The sequence below is a fragment of the Mesoplodon densirostris genome, chromosome 7 (genome assembly GCF_025265405.1).
Source record: "Mesoplodon densirostris isolate mMesDen1 chromosome 7, mMesDen1 primary haplotype, whole genome shotgun sequence".
Classification (NCBI taxonomy): Eukaryota; Metazoa; Chordata; class Mammalia; order Artiodactyla; family Ziphiidae; genus Mesoplodon; species Mesoplodon densirostris.
In genome coordinates, this window is record NC_082667.1 from 59,186,311 (window position 1) to 59,205,112 (window position 18,802).

The 18,802-nt window shown below is 38.8% G+C and overlaps 1 protein-coding gene and 1 pseudogene across 2 annotated transcripts in view; both read left to right on the plus strand.

The window, feature by feature from the left end:
- Positions 1-18,802, plus strand: part of RAB6A (RAB6A, member RAS oncogene family) — an 83,858-nt gene that overhangs the window by 23,710 nt on the left and 41,346 nt on the right. For both annotated transcript variants that reach the window (XM_060104342.1, XM_060104341.1), the window contains exon 2: positions 11,818-11,876. In XM_060104342.1, coding sequence (XP_059960325.1) covers positions 11,818-11,876 — 59 coding nt within the window. The remainder of the gene's footprint in view (positions 1-11,817; positions 11,877-18,802) is intronic.
- On the plus strand, positions 4,357-5,342 carry LOC132493850 (zeta-crystallin-like; annotated as a pseudogene).

Here is an 18,802-nt window from a genome sequence, read left to right on the forward strand (position 1 = left end):
CAAAGTGATTCAGTTATATATATGTATGCATGTATGTATGTATATTCTTTTTTTTTTTTTTTTTTTTTTTGTGATACGCGGGCCTCTCACCATTGTGGCCTCTCCCGTTGCGGAGCACAGGCTCCGGACGTGCAGGCTTAGCAGCCATGGCTCACGGGCCCAGCCGCTCCGCGGCATGTGGGATCAATCCTCCCAGACCAGGGCATGAACCCATATCCCCTGCATCGGCAGGTGGACTCTCAACCACTGCGCCACCAGGGAAGCCCCTATATTCTTTTCCATTATGGTTTATTACAGGATATTGAATATAGTTCCCTGTGCTATACAATAGGACCTACTTACTTATTTATTTATTGTTGCATTGGGTGTTTGTTGCTGCACGCGGGCTTTCTCTAGTTGGGGTGAGTGGGGGCTACTCTTTGTTGCGGTGTGTGGGCTTCGCATTGAGGTGGCTTCTCTTGTTGCAGAGCACGGGCTCTAGGCGTGCGGGCTTGAGTAGTTGTGGCTTGCGGGCTCAGTAGTTGTGGCTTGTGGGCTCTAGAGCACAGGCTCAGTATTTGTGGCGCACGGGCTTATTAGTTGCTTCGCGGCATGTGGGATCTTCCTGGACCAGGGATCGAACCTATGTCCCCTGCATTGGTACGTGGATTCTTAACCACTGCGCCACCAGGGAAGTCCCTAGGACCTTTGTGTTTATTTTATATATAGTAATTTGTATCTGCTAATCCAAAACTCCTAATTTATCCCTCCCCCAGCCCCCTTTCCCCTTTGATAACCATAAGCTTGTCTTCTAAGTCTTTGAGTCTGTTTCTGTTTTGTAAATAAGTTCATTTGTATCATATTTTATATTCTACATATAAGTGATATCATTTGGTATTTGTTTTTCTCTTTCTGACTTAACTTCACTTACTTAGTATGATAGGTCCATCCATGTTGCTGTAAATGGCATTATTTCATTCTTTTTGATGACTGAGTAGTATTCCATTGTATATATATATACCATATCTTCTTTATCCATTCATCTGTTGATGGACATTTAGGTTGCTTCCATGTCTTGGCTAGTGCTGCTATGAACATTGGAATGCATGTATCTTTTTTAATTAGTCCAACTCGTCATTTTATCCTTAAGATACATTCATAGATGAATGTTAACTTTGTTGTAGGAATAAAATAAAAGCCCTGCTGCCATCTAAAATACTTCTAGAAATACAATCTTAGGCTGAAAGTAATTTTTTTTTTTTTGGTCGCCCTGCATGCCTTGCGGGAATCTCAGTTCCCCGAACAGGGATTGAACCTGGGCCGTGGCAGTGAAAGCCTGGAATCCTAACCACTAGGCCACCAGGGAGGTTGGCTGAAAGTAGTTTTGAGAGGTAATTTAGTTTTTCTCTCCTCCAGGCAGAACCACATCTGATACTGAATTCATAAGTTCATAATGTAACCAGGAAAGAAAAGTTCCACGAAACTGGTTTACACGAGGAAAATCTCAGAGGCTCCAAGGAACCTGTTACGCTTGAAGAATAACCAGTGGCTTTCCATCATTGTCAGATGGTATTTGTGTTTGGCAAGGTTAGGAGATGAGACTAGCAAGGCTCAGCTCAAGTTTGAATGCCTGCTAAGGATCTTTAGCTTATGGAGACTGGGGAGCTTTGGAATGTTTATAAATTGTTGAAAGATACCTCTGGCAGTATAGAGGATGGACACTTTGTTTGCACAGTGCTTTATTCTCTTGTTCACTCTCTTTCAGTGGTTGTAAACTCCTTTGCGTTCAAGGCCTTACTTACATTTGTTTTACATTCTCATCCTCCAACCTCCTTGTTTCCTAGCACTTGGAAGTTTTGGAATGAAGTGAGAAATAGTAGCCATCCAAGCATTAATATATTTGTTTATGTTTTATTCATCTTTGATATGAGTAGCCAGTGGGTCATTACCTTTATGTGAATATCTTTTCTGTCTTCACGTTTTGTGTAGTCAAATATTTTTTGTTTTTACTTTGGATGTCTCCATTTCATCATCCTGGAAACTCATATCATAGGTCTAGTGCTTTTAACATAAATATTATTATAAAGAAATAAAGCATATTTATTAAAAAACAACTTTTGAACCATAAATGTGAAATTACTTATTCAGCAAATATTTTATACAACCAAATTCATTCTCCCTGTTTTTGAACGTTATTGTACAAGTGTAGTTGTAGTTCTCTTCTTTTTTTTTTTATCATCTTTATTGGAGTATGATTGCTTTACAATGGTGTGTTAGTTTCTGCTTTATAGCAAAGTGAATCAGCTCTACATATACATATATCTCCATATCTTCTCCCTCTTGCATCTCCCTCCCATCCTCCCTATCCCACCCTTCTCGGTAGTGACAAAGCACCGGGCTGATCTCCTGTGCTATGCGGCTGCTTCCCACTAGCTATCTATTTTACATTTGGTAGTGTATATATGTCCATGTCACTCTCTCACTTCATCCCAGCTTACCCTTCCCCCTCCACGTGTCTTCAAGTCCATTCTCTATGTCTGCTTCTTTATTTCTGTCCTACCCCTAGGTTCCTCAGAACCTTTTTTTTTTTCTAGATTCCATATATATGTGTTAGCATATAGTATTTATTTTTCTCTTTCTGACTTACTTCATTCTGTGTGACAGAATCTAGGTCCATCCACCTCACTACAAATAACTCAACTTCATTTCTTTTTATGGCTGAGTAATATTCCATTTCTTCCTTTGTTTTTTTTTTTTAAGTTTTAGGAAAAATGAAACCTTTATTCAATTTAGGTCTTTAGAGAAAGGCTACTAGCTTTATTGAACTTCAGTGTTGTTGACTAGGTTTGCTACATTGGAGTAGTGTTAGCTTGGTTTAATTGATTTTCTGTTTTGCTGTAGAATTGCATCACCTAGGTGAGACATCTTGTCTGTGATATTGCAGTGCGTTTTGCTTGCAGCTGAGCTTTTTTGCTGTGGTCCCTAGGTACCTTTTTCAGGTGTCTTCGTTACCATGATGGACTACAGATAGTGTTGTTTTTGTGTGTTTGTTTGTTGTATTTTTATGCATAACTCCTAACTAAAATCATAGCATCTGATTTAAGATACTGTTATTATCATAGCATGTTAATCTTTTATAATGGCTTATTTTTGTGGGAAAAAATTAGAAAATATAAATATCTTGTTGTCTGCTTCAGTATTATCTGACCAATATAACTGACCAGATTATGAAGCAGTTCATAAATGTTCATTTATGTAGGTGTAGAATAATTGAGACTTCTCCTTTTATGCAAACATTAGTCTTATAATCTTTGAATCCTAAGTATTCTTGAAGAGTATATTATGTGAGGAATTACTTTACCACTTACAGAAGTTATCTCTTAAATTAGTATACCTTGGTCTTCTAGAGGCCCAATAATTAGTTCCTCTAATCTTTAATAATCAGCCCTTTTTTTTAGTTATCTTTGGTGCTCCAGTATTAAAATTATTATACATAGTAAAATTTACCATTTTAACTTATTTCTATGTGTACAGTTCAGTGGCATTAAGTATTTCACATTGTACAATAATCACCACGATGGATTTTATTTATCTATCTATCTATTTATTTATTTATTTATGGCTGTGTTGGGTCTTCGTTGATGTGCGCGGGCTTTCTCTAGTTGTGGCGAGCGGGGGTTACTCTTCATTGTGGTGTGCAGACTTCTCATTTCAGTGGCTTCTGTTGTTGTGGAGCACGGGCTGTAGGCGTGCCTTGCATTGGCAGGAGGATTCGTAACCCCTGAGTCACCAGGGAAATCCACAATAGATTTTTTTTTTTTTTTTTTTTGCATTATGCGGGCCTCTTACCGTTGTGGCCTCTCCCGTTGCGGAGCACAGGCTCTGGACGCACAGGCTCAGCAGCCATGGCTCACGGGCCCAGCCGCTCTGCGGCACGTGGGATCTTCCCGGACCGGGGCACGAACCTGCGTCCCCTGCATCGGCAGGCGGACTCTCAACCACTGCGCCACCAGGGAAGCCCACGATAGATTTTTTTTTTTTTTTTTTTTTTTTTTTGCGGTATGCGGGCCTCTCACTGTTGTGGCCTCCCCCGTTGCGGAGCACAGGCTCCGGACGCGCAGGCTCCGCGGCCATGGCTCACGGGCCCAGCCGCTCCGCGGCATATGGGATCCTCCCAGACCGGGGCACGAACCCGTATCCCCTGCATCTGCAGGCGGACTCTCAACCACTTGCGCCACCAGGGAGGCCCCACGATAGATTTTTAATAACAGCTTTATTGAGATGAAATCATACATCACACAGCCCTTTTTTCCATGGAATCTGAGGGAGCTCTCGCAGATTTTGATTTCCCACTCTTAAACTCGTATCTAGATCACCATGGTGACTGAACAGAGGTTGATGAGAGCTATTAGAGTTTTTTAATTTGTGGACCAGAAGTGATGAAACTCCAGTCGGATGTTGCCATACCAATTCCGAAAGACCATCAGGTTCTAATCAAAGTCCAAGCGTGTAGTGTAAACCCAGTGGACACACAAATTCACTCTGGTACCTACAGTAGAAAACCACTTCCACCTTATACTCTTGGATTAGATATGGCTGGGATAATAGAAGCTGTTGGAGAATGTGTATCTGCTTTCAGGAAAGGTGACAGAGTTTTCACTACCAGCACGATCTCTGGGGGCTACGCAGAGTATGCTCTGGCAGCCAATTACCCTGTTTACACACTGCCGGAAAAAATGGACTTTAAACAAGGAGCTGCCATCAGTATCCCATATTTTACTGCTTATTGAGCTCTGCTCCACAGTGCCTGTGTGAAACCTGGAGAAAGTGTTCTGGTTCATGGAGCTAGTGGAGGAGTTGGGATAGCAGCATGCCAGACTGCTAGAGCTTATGGCTTAAAGGTTTTGGGCACAGCTGGTACTGAGGAAGGACAAAACACTGTTTTGCAAAATGGGGGCCACGAAGTGTTTAATCACAAAGAAGCTAATTATATTGATAAAATTAAGAAATCTGTTGGTGAAAAGGAGTTGATGTGATTATTGAAATGTTAGCTAATGTAAATCTTAGCAATGATTTGAATCTTTGTCACATGGAGGACGAGTAGTAGTTGTTGGCAGCAGAGGTCCTGTTGAAATAAACCCACAGGAGACATCATGGCAAAGGAATCTAGCATAATAGGAGTTGCTCTCTATTCATCCACCAAGGAGGAATTTCAGCAGTTTGCAGCAGCCCTTCAAGCTGGAATGGAAATTGGTTGGTTGAGACCAGTATTAGGGCCTCAGATTCCATTGGAGAAGGTGGCCCATGAAGATGATATTCAAAGCAGTGGGGCTACTGGAAAAATAATTCTTCTCTTAAAATGATTAATCATTTCATAGATTTCCTATGGAATTAGAGATCTCTTACCTCAGTTTTATGTACACTACATTTGCTTTAATTAGTATTCATTTGATTCAGTGAGTTTCTTACATTAAAAAAAAGATTTATCTTTAGAGCTCATAGGCATTGGAGTGCAATTTATTTTATAGCTGGCAATAAAGAATATTGCCTTCTACCTCTCATCAAGGAATTATTATAGTAGGAAATAGAATGTTAGTGGTCACTTGGCATTGGAGTATATTACAGAAATTCCTAACTGATACTTGATCATTAATTCCATACTTTGACTAAAACATGCTAATTCAAAATAAGACTGGTTGATTTCCAAGGCTACTTCTCCTTATAAAGGTTCTTTAGTCTCTGATTAGCCGAGAACTATATTGGACTTTGAAGATTTTCTGGACTAAACGAGACCCCATTTCCAAACTACTCTCATCTAGATCTACAAGTCTCTCAGAAGGGCAAGATAAACAATGTCTAGATAAATTTGTTAGTTTTCCAATATTTCCCAATGTATTAATGACATTCACTAGTTTAAAGATTGATTACCAATGATCCATATATTCTGAGGACAGCAGCCTTATATTTGGTATAATATGATACTAGGTACAATTTCCAAATAAATACTTATTGATTGATTAAACTTCAAAGTAGATTTAGAATTATCTGTTTATGTGATGGGGATCATATATTTTTATTTAAATTTATAAATGAAATTAACACATTAAGAATGATCTGCTTTTGTTATAACATGGTAACTGCAATAAATTCTAGAGGAAATTAAAATTTTTTTAAAATAATCATATACAATTCACTCATTTAAAGTGTACAATTCAGTAGTTTTTAGTATATTCACAGAGTTGTTCAACCATCACCAATATCACTGATGAACAGAGAGAGATGCAAAAATCCTCAACAAAATACTAGCAAAAGAAATCCAACAATGCATTAAAAGGATCGTAACCATGATCAAGTGTGATTTATCCTAGGGATACAAGGATTTTTCAGTATCCGCAAATCAATCAGTGTGATTCACCACGTCAACAGATTGAAGAATATAAGCCATGTGATCATCTCAATACATGCAGAAAAGGCTTTTGACAAAATTCAACACCCATTTATGATAAAAATCTCCAGAAAGTGGGTATAGAGAGAACATACCTCAACATAATAAAGGCCATGTGTGACAGATCTACAGCTGACATCATTCTCAACGGTGAAAAGCTGAAAGCAGTTCCTCTGAGATCAGGAACAAGACAAGGAACAAGGATGTCTGCCACTTTTATTCAACATAGTTTTGGAAGTCCCAGCCACAGCAGTCAGAGAAGAAAAAATAAAGGGAATCCAAATTGGAGAAGAAGTAAACTGTCACTTTTTGCAGATGACATGATACTATACATAGAAAATCCTAAAGATGCTACTAGAAAACTACTAGAGCTCATCAGTGAATTTGGTAAAGTTGCAGGATACAAAATAAATTCACAGAAATCTATTGCATTTCCAAACACTAACAATGAAAGATCAGAAAGAGAAATTAAAGAAAAAAATCCCATTTACCATTACATCAAAGAGAATAAAATACCTAGGAATAAACCTACCTAAGGAGGAAAAAGATCTCTCCAAAAACTATAAAACGCTGATGAAAGAAATCAAAGACAACACAACAGTTGGAGAGATATACCATGTTCTTGGATTGGAAGAATCAGTATTGTCAAAATGACAGTACTACCCAAGGCAATCTACAGATTCATTGCAATCCCTATCAAATTACCAATGGTATTTTTCACAGAACTAGAACAAAAAAATCTTAAAATTTGTATGGCAACACAAAAGACGTTGAATAGCCAAAGCAATCTTGAGAAAGAAAAACGGAACTGGAGGAATCAGGCTCCTAACTTCAGACTATACTACAAAGCTACAGTCCTCAAAACAGTATGGTACTTGCACAAAAATAGAGCTATAGATCAATGGAACAGTGTAGAAAGCCCAGAAATAAACCCACGAACCTGTGGTCAGTTAATCTATGACAAAGGAGGCAAGACTATACGATGGAGAAAAGACAGTTCTTCAGTGAATGGTGCTGGGAAAACTGGACAGCTACAGGTAAAAAAAAAAAAAATTAGAACTTTTTTAACACCATAATAAACTCAAAATGGATTAAAGACCTAAATGAAAGACCAGATACTATAAAATTCTTGGAGGAAAATATAGGCAGAACACTGTTTGACATAAATTGCAGCTATATCTTTTTCAATCCATGTCCTAGAGTAATGGAAATAAAAACAAACAAATGGGACCTAATTAAACGCAAAAGCTTTTGCACAGCAAACTATAAACAAAACAAAAAGGCAACCCAGAGAATGGAAGAAGGTATTTGCAAACGATGCATCCTGACCGACAAGGGATTAATCTCCAAAATTTACAAACAGCTCATATGGCTCAATATCAAAAAAACAATCCGATCAAAAAATGGGCATAAGGGGCCTCCCTGGTGGCGCAAGTGGTTGAGAGTCCGCCTGCCGATGCAGGGGATACGGGTTCGTGCCCCGGTCTGGGAGGATCCCATATGCCGCGGAGCGGCTGGGCCCATGAGCCATGGCCGCTGAGCCTGCGCATCCGGAGCCTGCGCGTCCGGAGCCTGTGCTCCGCAATGGGGGAGGCCACAACAGTGAGAGGCCCGCATACCGCAAAAAAAAAAAAAAAAAAAATGGGCATAAGACCTAAATAGACATTTCTCCAATGAAGACATACAGATGGCCAACAGGTACATGAAAAGATGCTCAACATCGCTAATTATTAGAGAAATGCAAATCAAAACTACAGTGAGGGACTTCCCTGGTGGTGCAGTGGTTAAGAATCCGCCAGCCAGGGCCTCCCTGGTGGCGCAAGTGGTTGAGAGTCCGCCTGCCGATGCAGGGGATGCGGGTTCGTGCCCCGGTCTGGGAGGATCCCATATGCCGCGGAGCGGCTGGGCCCGTGAGCCATGGCCGCTGAGCCTGCGCGTCCGGAGCCTGTGCGTCCGGAGCCTGTGCTCCGCAGTGGGGGAGGCCACAACAGTGAGAGGCCCGCATACCGAAAAAAAAAAAAAAAAAAGAATCCGCCAGCCAATGCAGGGGACACAGGTTCAATCCCTGGTCTGGGAAGATCCCACATGTCACGGAGCAACTAAGCCTGTGCACCACAACTACTGAGCCCATGTGCCACAACTGTTGAAGCCCACCCACTCTAGGGCCCGCGTGCTACAACTACTGAGCCCGCGTGCTACAACTGCTGAAGCCCATGTGCCTAGAGCCTGTGATCCACAGCAAGAGAAGCCACTGCAGTGAGAAGCCCGTGCACCGCAACAAAAAGTAGCCCCTGCTCGTCACAACTAGGGAAAGCCTGCACACAGCAACGAAGACCCAACACAGACAAAAAAAAAAAAAAAGATTTTTTTTAGTAACCCTAGATACCTTTTTTTTTTTTTTTTTTTTTTTTTTTTGCAGTACGCAGGCCTCTCACCGCTGCGGCCTCTCCCGCTGCGGAGCACAGGCTCTGGACGCACAGGCCCAGCGGCCATGGCTCACGGGCCCAGCCGCTCCACGGCACGTGGGATCCTCCTGGACCGGGGCACGAACCCGTGTCCCCTGCATTGGCAGGCGGACTCTCAACCACTGCGCCACCAGGGAAGCTCCCCTAGATACCTATTTTTAATGATCTTTTTTTTTTTAAGATGTTGGGGTAGGAGTTTATTAATTAATTTATTTATTTTTGCTGTGTTGGGTCCTCGTTTCTGTGCGAGGGCTTTCTCTAGTTGTGGCAAGTGGGGGCCACTCTTCATCGCGGTGCGCGGGCTTCTCACTATCACGGCCTCTCTTGTTGCGGAGCACAGGCTCCAGACATGCAGGCTTAGTAGTTGTGGCTCACAGGCCCAGTTGCTCCACGGCACGTGAGATCCTCCCAGACCAGGGCTCGAACCTGTGTCCCCTGCATTAGCAGGCAGACTCTCAACCACTGCGCCACCAGGGAAGCCCCTAGATACCTATTTTTTATCATCTGAAAAAGAGTTGAGTATCAGTTCAGCAAAGGTGTTGTTTGCTTAGTGTGATGTGACAAGCAGTGTCAAACTCTGATGATGTGGACTAAACAGGACAATTATAGAGCTTATGATCAGGGAAAACAAGCATTAAGCAAATCATTATAAGTTTACATACCATTTTACAGAAGGTTTAGGGGTAAACAACAATAAATTTACAAGGATCCCATATTGAAGAATCATATTTAAAATGCTTAATAATGAAAATTTAATCTTTTGAATAAAAACCGTTTCAACAAACAAGCTATTTTGTATTTCTTCACTATATATTTTATTTATAATGAAGCTCCTTTGCTTTTCTCCACCACTGTTTCCCCCACCACTATTTTGCCTTTTATCTCTTCAGATTTTTAGATTTACTTTTTATAGATTCTGATCAGTGTTAAATAATAGTAGTATTGGGCTTCCCTGGTGGCGCAGTGGTTGAGAGTCTGCCTGCCGATGCAGGAGACACGGGTTTGTGCCCTGGTCCGGGAAGATCCCACATGCCACAGAGCGGCTGGGCCCGTGAGCCATGGCCGCTGAGCCTGCACGTCCGGAGCCTGTGCTCCGCAACGGGAGAGGCCACGACAGTGAGAGGCCCGCGTACCACAAAAAAATAAATAAATAAAATAATAGTAGTATGTGTATTGTTCCTGACTTTACTGTGATTGGTTCTAGGGTTTTGCCTTTAAGTACATATGTATTCTTATATATAAAAAATATTTTGGAAAAACATATACCAAAGTTTTAATGTTAGTTATGTATAGGTGGTAGGATATACGTAATTTTCACTTTGTTCTTGATCTTTTCTGTGTTGCCCGCTTTATAACATGCATTTTGCTCTTTTATATAGAAAAGGAGGGACATTTTTCAAAACAAAATAAAAACTGTATGTACTATTTACTAATGAAGAAATACGTAGGTCTACTCATTGCTCCAAAAAGAGACTTCTTCCCAAACATCAGTTTGCTTTTGACCAGGGTGTAGGGAAACTAGCTTTAGCTGTTCAACCTGCTACTTTAGATTCTTTAAAATAAGACGTTTGGGAGTAGGTGATTTTATGGGATTCTTCCTTCTTTGGCTCAGTTTTTTCCTCAGGTTTTCCGATGGCACATGGATGGGAGGACATTTTAAGAGGCCAGGATCAGGTCTCTAAAAAGCAAAAGTTGAAATCAAAAGTTACTTAAATTCATACAAAAATATGAGTGACATGGTATTGTTTTTTTTTCTCCCCAAAGTATTTACATTTGGGAGAGCATTTGAGATATTTATTTGTTCAGTTCTTTTCTAATTGATATAGATTCTTGTTTTCATTTAGTATTTATTGAATCTATGCCAAGCTACTGGAGATATAGGAAAATTAGATATGGTTCTTGCCCTTGAACACTGTGCCCATTGGTAAGGATATTGGCAGTATACCACTATTTTTTACCTAGTGGCACTTTCATGTGGATTAACTTAAAAATACCAATACAAAGTAGTATTATGAATCTTTGGGATTTCCCTGCCGAAGAATAGAGATCTGATCCTGAAATGAGTTTCAAAACAATTTTCCATTGTCATTTCATTCTTACTCTTAAGCAGTCAAGTTCTTGCAGCCCTCATACCCCTCCTAGAACTCTTCATATTTAGTTTTTATGCTTCCCGAGATTAAGCTTTGATTCACTGAATGAAGTGGACCTGACCTTCATATTCCCCAGGTTACTGTCCAGGAAGTTAACTATAATTTCTTCCCAGTGTAATCCTAGTTCTTTTTGTTAGGGCTCAAGTAAATATCTGCTTGCCTTTTGTGAATTAGAGATGTCAGCATAACTGATTGTTTTCCTCCATCTTTTCTCTTCATTTTCCTCATCTCTTAACTAAATAAATATTCTTTTACCTGTGCTCTCAGTTTGAGAGATTATCTTTTGTTTGTTTGTTTGTTTGGGTTTTTTTTATGAGGAAGAGGAAGGGGGGTGGGGAAGAAGAACTTATTTAGTTGTTTTGCCTGGGCTGAGTCTTAGTTGCGGCACACCGGATCTTCGGGATCTTCATTGCAGCATGTTTAGTTGCAGCATGTGAGCTCATAGTTGTGGCATGCAGGCTTATTAGTTGCGGCCTAAGGGCTTCTTAGTTGCAGCATGCATGTGGGATCTAGTTCCTCAACCAGGGATCGAACCCAGGCCCCCTGCATTGGGAGCGCAGAGTCTTACCCACTGGACCACCAGGGAAGTCCCGAGATTATCTGTTATTAAAGAAAGACATTTCAACAAACTCAGGGCTGTATGTTTGTAAATTATTGTTAGTAGAACCATTGCAGATATTTCCCAATGAATTGAATCGCAGTTCTCTGTAGAAAAATTGCTTGAGAACCCAATTTAATGTGTTAACTGAATCAATCTTTTTTTTCCTTTTCATTTCAGTTGGAAAGACATCACTGATTACCAGATTCATGTATGACAGTTTTGACAACACCTATCAGGTATTTTGTTTATGCCAACCTACTAGTTGTCTCTTATGTGTTACAAGTAATACTCAAGGTCCTTTTAAAAATTCATTTATTTACATTCAGACATGGATATAAAAGCATTTTCTGTAATCTGTAAAATTCTGTATAAATACAGGATTCTATGACATTTTCATCTATACTTGAAGTCAAGAATAAGTGAGTACTATAATTAGAAATCATTAACAGAAGATTTGGGAAGTTCACACATATGTGGAAAATTAAATAACTCATTCCTAAATAACCAGTGGGTCAAAGACAATCACAAGGGAAATTAGAAAATACTTCGAGATAAATAAAAAAAAAACCCACAGCATACCAAAACTTACGGGATACAGCTAAAGCAGTGTTACAAGGAAAAGAAAAGATACATTAAATCAGTAATTTAATCTTCTATCCTAAGAAACTAGAAAAAGAAAAGTAAACCTAAAGCAAGCAGAAGTAAGAAACTACTTTAAAATGTAGGTTTTATTATTCAGGTGTGGTGAGGCCAACAGATCAAGAGATGATTGCCATTGTAAAGATAGTTTACTATACTCACAAATCTCAAGAGGAAGGGACACTCCAGACCATATGAGGGGGGCACATGGAAGAAGTACTGGTATTGGTCTGGAGGTGAAATGGGGGTGGGCAGGAAATGTAGGCACTAGCCTTTATTGTGTTTTCTGTGGGAAGGATGGGTAAGACCAGGTAAGGAAATATAGGATTGCCTACTTTGAGTAATTTCAGTGGTCTCTGGGCTGTAGGGCCTGCTCCTAGTTGTCTGCTGCTTGGCCCTAGGGTGATTAGGGCAGGGGAGTAATGACCCTGAGTGTGATAGAGGAGGTGGTTGGGGTATGGGTTTGGATTGGTTGGTTTTCATATGAAAGGCCCTCCACAGGCAAGTTTTACTTCTCTAGGAATTGGCAAGCCCTGGGATGGCCAGTCCCTCCAGTATAAGGAAGGCCCCAGGTGTCAGGACAACAAAAATACAGAAAATAAAGACGTGCTTAATTCAGAAGCTAATAAAGATTAGAGCAGAAATATATGGAAGAGAGAACAGAAAAACAAGAAATTCAGTGAAACCAAAAGTGGTTCTTAGAGAAGATCAGCAAAATGACAAACCTAAAGGTAGACTAATCAAGAAAAAAGAAGGCTCAAATTATTAAAATCAGGAGTGAAGGAGAAGACCTTACAGAAATAAACAGGATTATAAGGGAATACTGTGAACAGTTATATGCCAACAAATTAGATAACCTAGATGAAATGGATAATTCCAAGAAAGATACAAACTCCCGAAACTAACTCAAGAAGAAATAGAAAATTTGATTATACCTATAATAAGTAGATAGAGTTAGCAATCAAAAAACTTCTTACAAAAAAAATCGCAGGCCTAGATGGCTTCACTGGTCAATTCTATGAAATGTTTAAAGAACAACACTAACACTTCGTAAACTTCCAAAAACAGAAGAAGAAGAAATACTTCCCAACTTATCCCATGAGGTCAGTATGACTCTCATACCCAAACCAGGCAAAGACATCAAAAATAAAACTACAGACTAATATCCTTTATGAATATAAACACAATAGTCCTCAGCAAAATACTACCGAACTGAATCTGGTAACTTGTAAAAAGGGTCCTATACCATTTACCAAGTAGGATTGGTAGGTTAGTACCAAGATTGCAAGGTTGGTTTAACATACAGAAAGTGATGTAATATGCTATATGAATAGAATAAAGGACAAAATCAGGGGAATTCCCTGGCAGTCCAGTGGTTAGGGCTCCACACTCTCACTGCTGAGGGCCCGGGTTCAATCCCTGGTCGGGGAACTAATATCCTACAAGCCACACAGTGCGGCCAAAAAGAAACAATAAAGCCATGCAATGTGGACAGGCAGTATCACATGATCATTTCAGTAGACACAGAAAAAGCATTTGACAAAATCCAGTAGCCTTTCATGATAAAAACACTTGGCAAATTAGGAATACAAGGGAACTTTCTAAATGTGATAAGGGGCATCTCTATGAAAGTCCCACAGCTAACATCAGATGTAATGTTTAAAGGCTGAATGTGTTCTCTTTAAGATCAAGAACAAGACAAGGATGTCTGCTCTCAGTTGCATATGTATCTAAGTTATATGTATGTATGTATCTTAGTTTAAAATGCTTAATTGTGAAACGAAAATCAAAGAAAAAGCTAAAACGAATAAATTAGTAATCTTCATACCAGGTACTTTCACTGAGGCCCTAAGCACATTATAAATCTTTTTCTGTATTAACTTTTTTGCTGCACGGCCTGTGGGATCTTAGTTCCCCAACCAGGGGTCGAACCCACGCCCCCTGCAGTGGAAGCGCAGAGTCCTAACCACTGGACTGCCAGGAAAGTCCCTGTATCAACTTTCTGAAATATTCTTATTAAAATAAAATTTTTTTAAATCCCCTTTAATTGAAGTATTTTACATCTGTATTACTGTGTAGTTAGTATAAAAACTTGATTTCAATTATTTGTCTTAGGAGTATATCAAATATTGATCTGGTTAAAGGAATGGTTAATTTCCATAGTAATTAACTGCCTCTGTCTCAATTATTAAACCATTTTTTATTTTTCAGAAAGTTTTTAGGGTAAATATAAAATCTGAATCCTGTCCCTTTTTTAGTATGTATTTTCCCATATTTGAAATATTTATTTTACTTCAGGGATATGCCTTCTGGTTTGAACACTAAGAAAACTGAAAAACTTGGGCATTTGTTTTCTAGGAAAAAGTTTGTCCAAAACCATCCAACTACTAAATGGTAGAATTAAGATGTAAACAAAGGTTTTTCTAATTGATCTTTGACAAAGGAGCAAAGGCAGTACAATGGAGCAAAGATAGTCTCTTCAACAAATTGTGCTGGGACAGCTGGTCATCTGCATGCAAATGAATGTAGTTACAGAGGTTATTCTCAAAATGGACCTAAACACAGACCTAAATGTAAAACTCTGTAATGAGCTACTGGAAGGTAACATTGGAGAGAACCTAGATGATCTTGCATATGGCAGTGACTTTTTAGATACAATACCAAAGGCATGATCCATAAAAGAAGCAGTTGATAAGCTGGACTTCATTAAAATTAGAAACTTCTGCTCTGCCAAAGACAGTGTCAAGAGAATGAGAAGACAAGCCATAGATTTGCAAAAGGCACACATGACAAAAGACTGTTATCTAAAATATTCAGTGGGATCTTATAATCGATAATAGTAAAGAATTATTAATTCCTTACATTTTGATAAATTTTGACAGATATGTACACCTATGAAGCTACTACTACAATCAAGATTAAGAACATTTCCGTCTCACCCCCAAAGGAATTTGTTTCTAATTAAGCCTTTTATTAAAACCCATAACGATCATGAAACAGGAATGACTAAAACATAAAAATGACATTTAAGGAAAGTCACTTCTTAAAAGCCAGTGAATATGTATAGTATAAATTTTATTACATTCTTTTGAATATTTCAGAAATGGTTTAGTTACATCTTAAGACACTATAAAAAGAGCAAGTTTAGAAATGAAAAAATAGTACAATTAGCAAGAGTGCTTTGGGTTTTTTTGGACCCGTTTATATCGGATATCCTCAATTTTCTAGGTCCCTGCAACTCTACAGCTTATAGCTTCACCTAGATGACCTCTTGCATACTATATTTTGATTCTGAGCAATGCTTCTCTCTCTCTTCAGCAGAGAAACTATAAATACCAGTCTTAGGGACTGAAGAAAGTATTGATGTCATTGAGCCATATGTAGAAAGTTCCTGAGAGTGTTGAGCTCAAGTCTTTGGGAGTGGAACCAAATACCATATGCTAAAAAATTTGAACTAGAGTCAGAGTCTTAGGCTAAAGAATTATGAGCTAGAGCCTGTAGTTGGAGTTCTCTGGGTATTTCTGAAGTATTTCATTTTACCCAAGTTCTCTGTGAAATTAAGGAGATCTTTCCGGCACACCTAAAGTGCTGTTGCTACTTATGCACTAAGACTATTGCTGCTGTTCATTCAGACATTTATAAGGTGATGTTGATGGGGTGAGGTTACATAGAATTTGAGAGATAAGGAAAGATTTTGATTCTTTGTGAAGAAGTTGTTGCTAGTGAAGCCAAAATATTATTGTACTTTGGCATTAATAGGAGATACTGATTTACAATGTAAACTACACGTTTTTGTAAGAATTAGGTACAGTCCGAGGTATTTTAGTTTAGCTCTAACAGGAAAATTTGGATAATGTAGCACCCCACATCCTTACCTAGGGAAATCATCTTGACAGCATATCAAGTATTAACTTGATATATGAAGAATTGACCATATGTCGTTAGCTACAAACTTAGTTATCAGGTGAAGAGTTGTTCAGTGGATTATTTGAAGATTCCCTATCCCTACCCCGACCATACACACAAGAGAAAGACTTCTGAAATGAATAATTGAAGAGCTAGTCTCATAGCTAGAAATGTATTATTGAGCTGTATGTAATATATATCTGAAACTTAGTGAAGTTTTATTTTACAAAAAAGATAAATTTTATGTAATTCATAATTCATGCCCTATTTATGATTCCTTTGCACTGAATTAATTTCATTTGAAAAAGGCTAAACTGGTTGGCCAGAAGAGTCCTTAATTGACCATATTTTAGTCATTATTTCAAAGTAAAGCAAAAAATCTAAGTTACCTGGGAAACTTATTTCTAGTTAGAGAGTCTGGAAGCGTTTCTCTTAAGTTGCTCTAGCATTCACCACTTCTTTTTCTTTTATCAATTATAAACCCACAGATTTTTCTAACAGTTTCAACTATATCAGTTTGAACCATATTACATTGCTATTTTTATCATTCAAAAATGGTATAATATTGGCCATTTTATATAGTTCAACTTAATATAAATAAGCTCGGGAAAGATTCCCACAGTTGGAGTAGTTTAATTCTTTTATTTGAGGAAGATTATATTGCTCAGAGTAACCTTAGAGATTACTTTGAATTTAGAGAATTTCTTATTCCAAAGGCTGTTACAAATCAACAGTTAAGTTCAGGACAGCATAGATAAAACAGTGGGTTTTATTTTATTTATTTATTTTTAAAATTTTATTTACTTTTGTCTGTGTTGGGTCTTCGTTGCTGCGCGCAAGCTTTCTCTAGTTGTGGCGAGCTGGGGCTACTCTTTGTTGCGGTGTGCGGGCTTCTTAGTGCCGTGGCTTCTGTTGTTGCGGAGCATGGGCTCTAGGCGTGCAGGCTTCAGTAGTTGTGGCACGTGAGCTCAGTAGTTGTGGCACATGGGCCCTAGAGCACGTGGGCTTCAGTAGTTGGGGCGCATTGGCTCTAGGGCACACGGGCTTCGGTAGTTGTGGCACGTGGGCTCAGTAGTTGTGGCTCGCAGGTTCAGTAGTTGTGGCACACGGGCTTAGTTGCTCTGTGGCATGTGGGATCTTCCCGGACCAGGGATCCAACCTGTGTCCCCTGCGTTGGCAGGTGGATTCTTAACCACTGTACCACCAGAGAAGTCCAAACAGTGGGTTTTAGACACTCTAATGAACTTGTCCAGAAAGATGGCGGTGGTGAATAAATATATCCTTAATCTCTTTAAGTTAAAGCTCTAGATTATTCTATACAGAATGCTAGTTTATCAGTAGAAACAAAATCCTTAACTAGATGGACTGTTTTGCTGATTCTGTGTTTGATTTGTCTTTTTATTTTTGTTTAATTTTTAATGACTTTTTTTTTCCTTTTCCAGAAGTATTGTCATTTTATTTGGGGTGGGGGTGAGGTTCTTTTTTATGATTGTGGTAAGAAACTTACATGAGATTTTACCTTCTTATTAGATTTTTAAGTGTATACAATACAGTATTGTCATCTATCTGCACAATGCTGTGCAGCAGATCTCTAGAACTTGTTCACCTTGCATAACTAAAATTTTATGTCCATTTTAATGACTCATTTTTAAAATTCACAGACTCTACCTAGTTTCTGTCCTAATCGACAGAAATATAATATGGCACAAAGATACAGAGGGGAAAAATGTATATACATATATTTTTTCCCACATATGTACATATATGTAAACATATTTTTAAATGGGATTCCCTTCTAAACTGGATTCTTTATCAGCATCTTCTTTCTGGGGTCGTTTTCCTTTCCTCATTCTTTTTATTTAGCTCTGTTACTCAATTTTAGATTCTTTTAACTTCCCCAGTCTTTTCTTCCTTTGGTCATTGCCTCTTTCAACTCATTATTTCTCTATTTTCTCTTGCTAGAGAAGGCAGCAACCAGGCAACAGAGCTTTACGTTTGTTTGGACCACAGAAGGAAACTGATTATCATTGCTTTGTACAGAAGAAAACTTGTTTTCCTTACCTAATTAGTTTTGTATTGGAAAAATCATGTCCCATATGGAAAATCATAATGTTTATGGGTCTCTGGCTTCTCTGGCATTAGGACAGGTGACAAACCACTATTTACGGAGTCAGACAGAATAGTAGCTTCCATCTGAATCTTTTATAAAATAGCTGTTTGGGTAAATAAGCACCATTCTAAGTGGAGAGCATCCAAATAAAATAGCTAAACAAGTAAAAGTTACTGTTATCTTGGCTCCAGTATATTTGGATAAGCCATTGTTCAATCTTGAATTGTGAGCTCCTTTTATAAGTACTCAGTTTAATTTGTTTTTTTTTACAAAGCAGACCCCTGCCCCCTCAAAACCAATGAATTAGTTAACATTTAAGATAATATGAAGTTGTAAATTAAGATACATAGGAGAATTTTCTTTTACCTTTGGTTTCTTCTGCAGTTATTGCCTTTTGCATTTTTTTAAGGAGATGAGCAAGAAGCAGCACTAATGTCTCATCCATCTCTTATGAAAATTTGAATTAGTTCCTCATCAGTAGCATTCAAGATGCTGGAAGAGCTGATA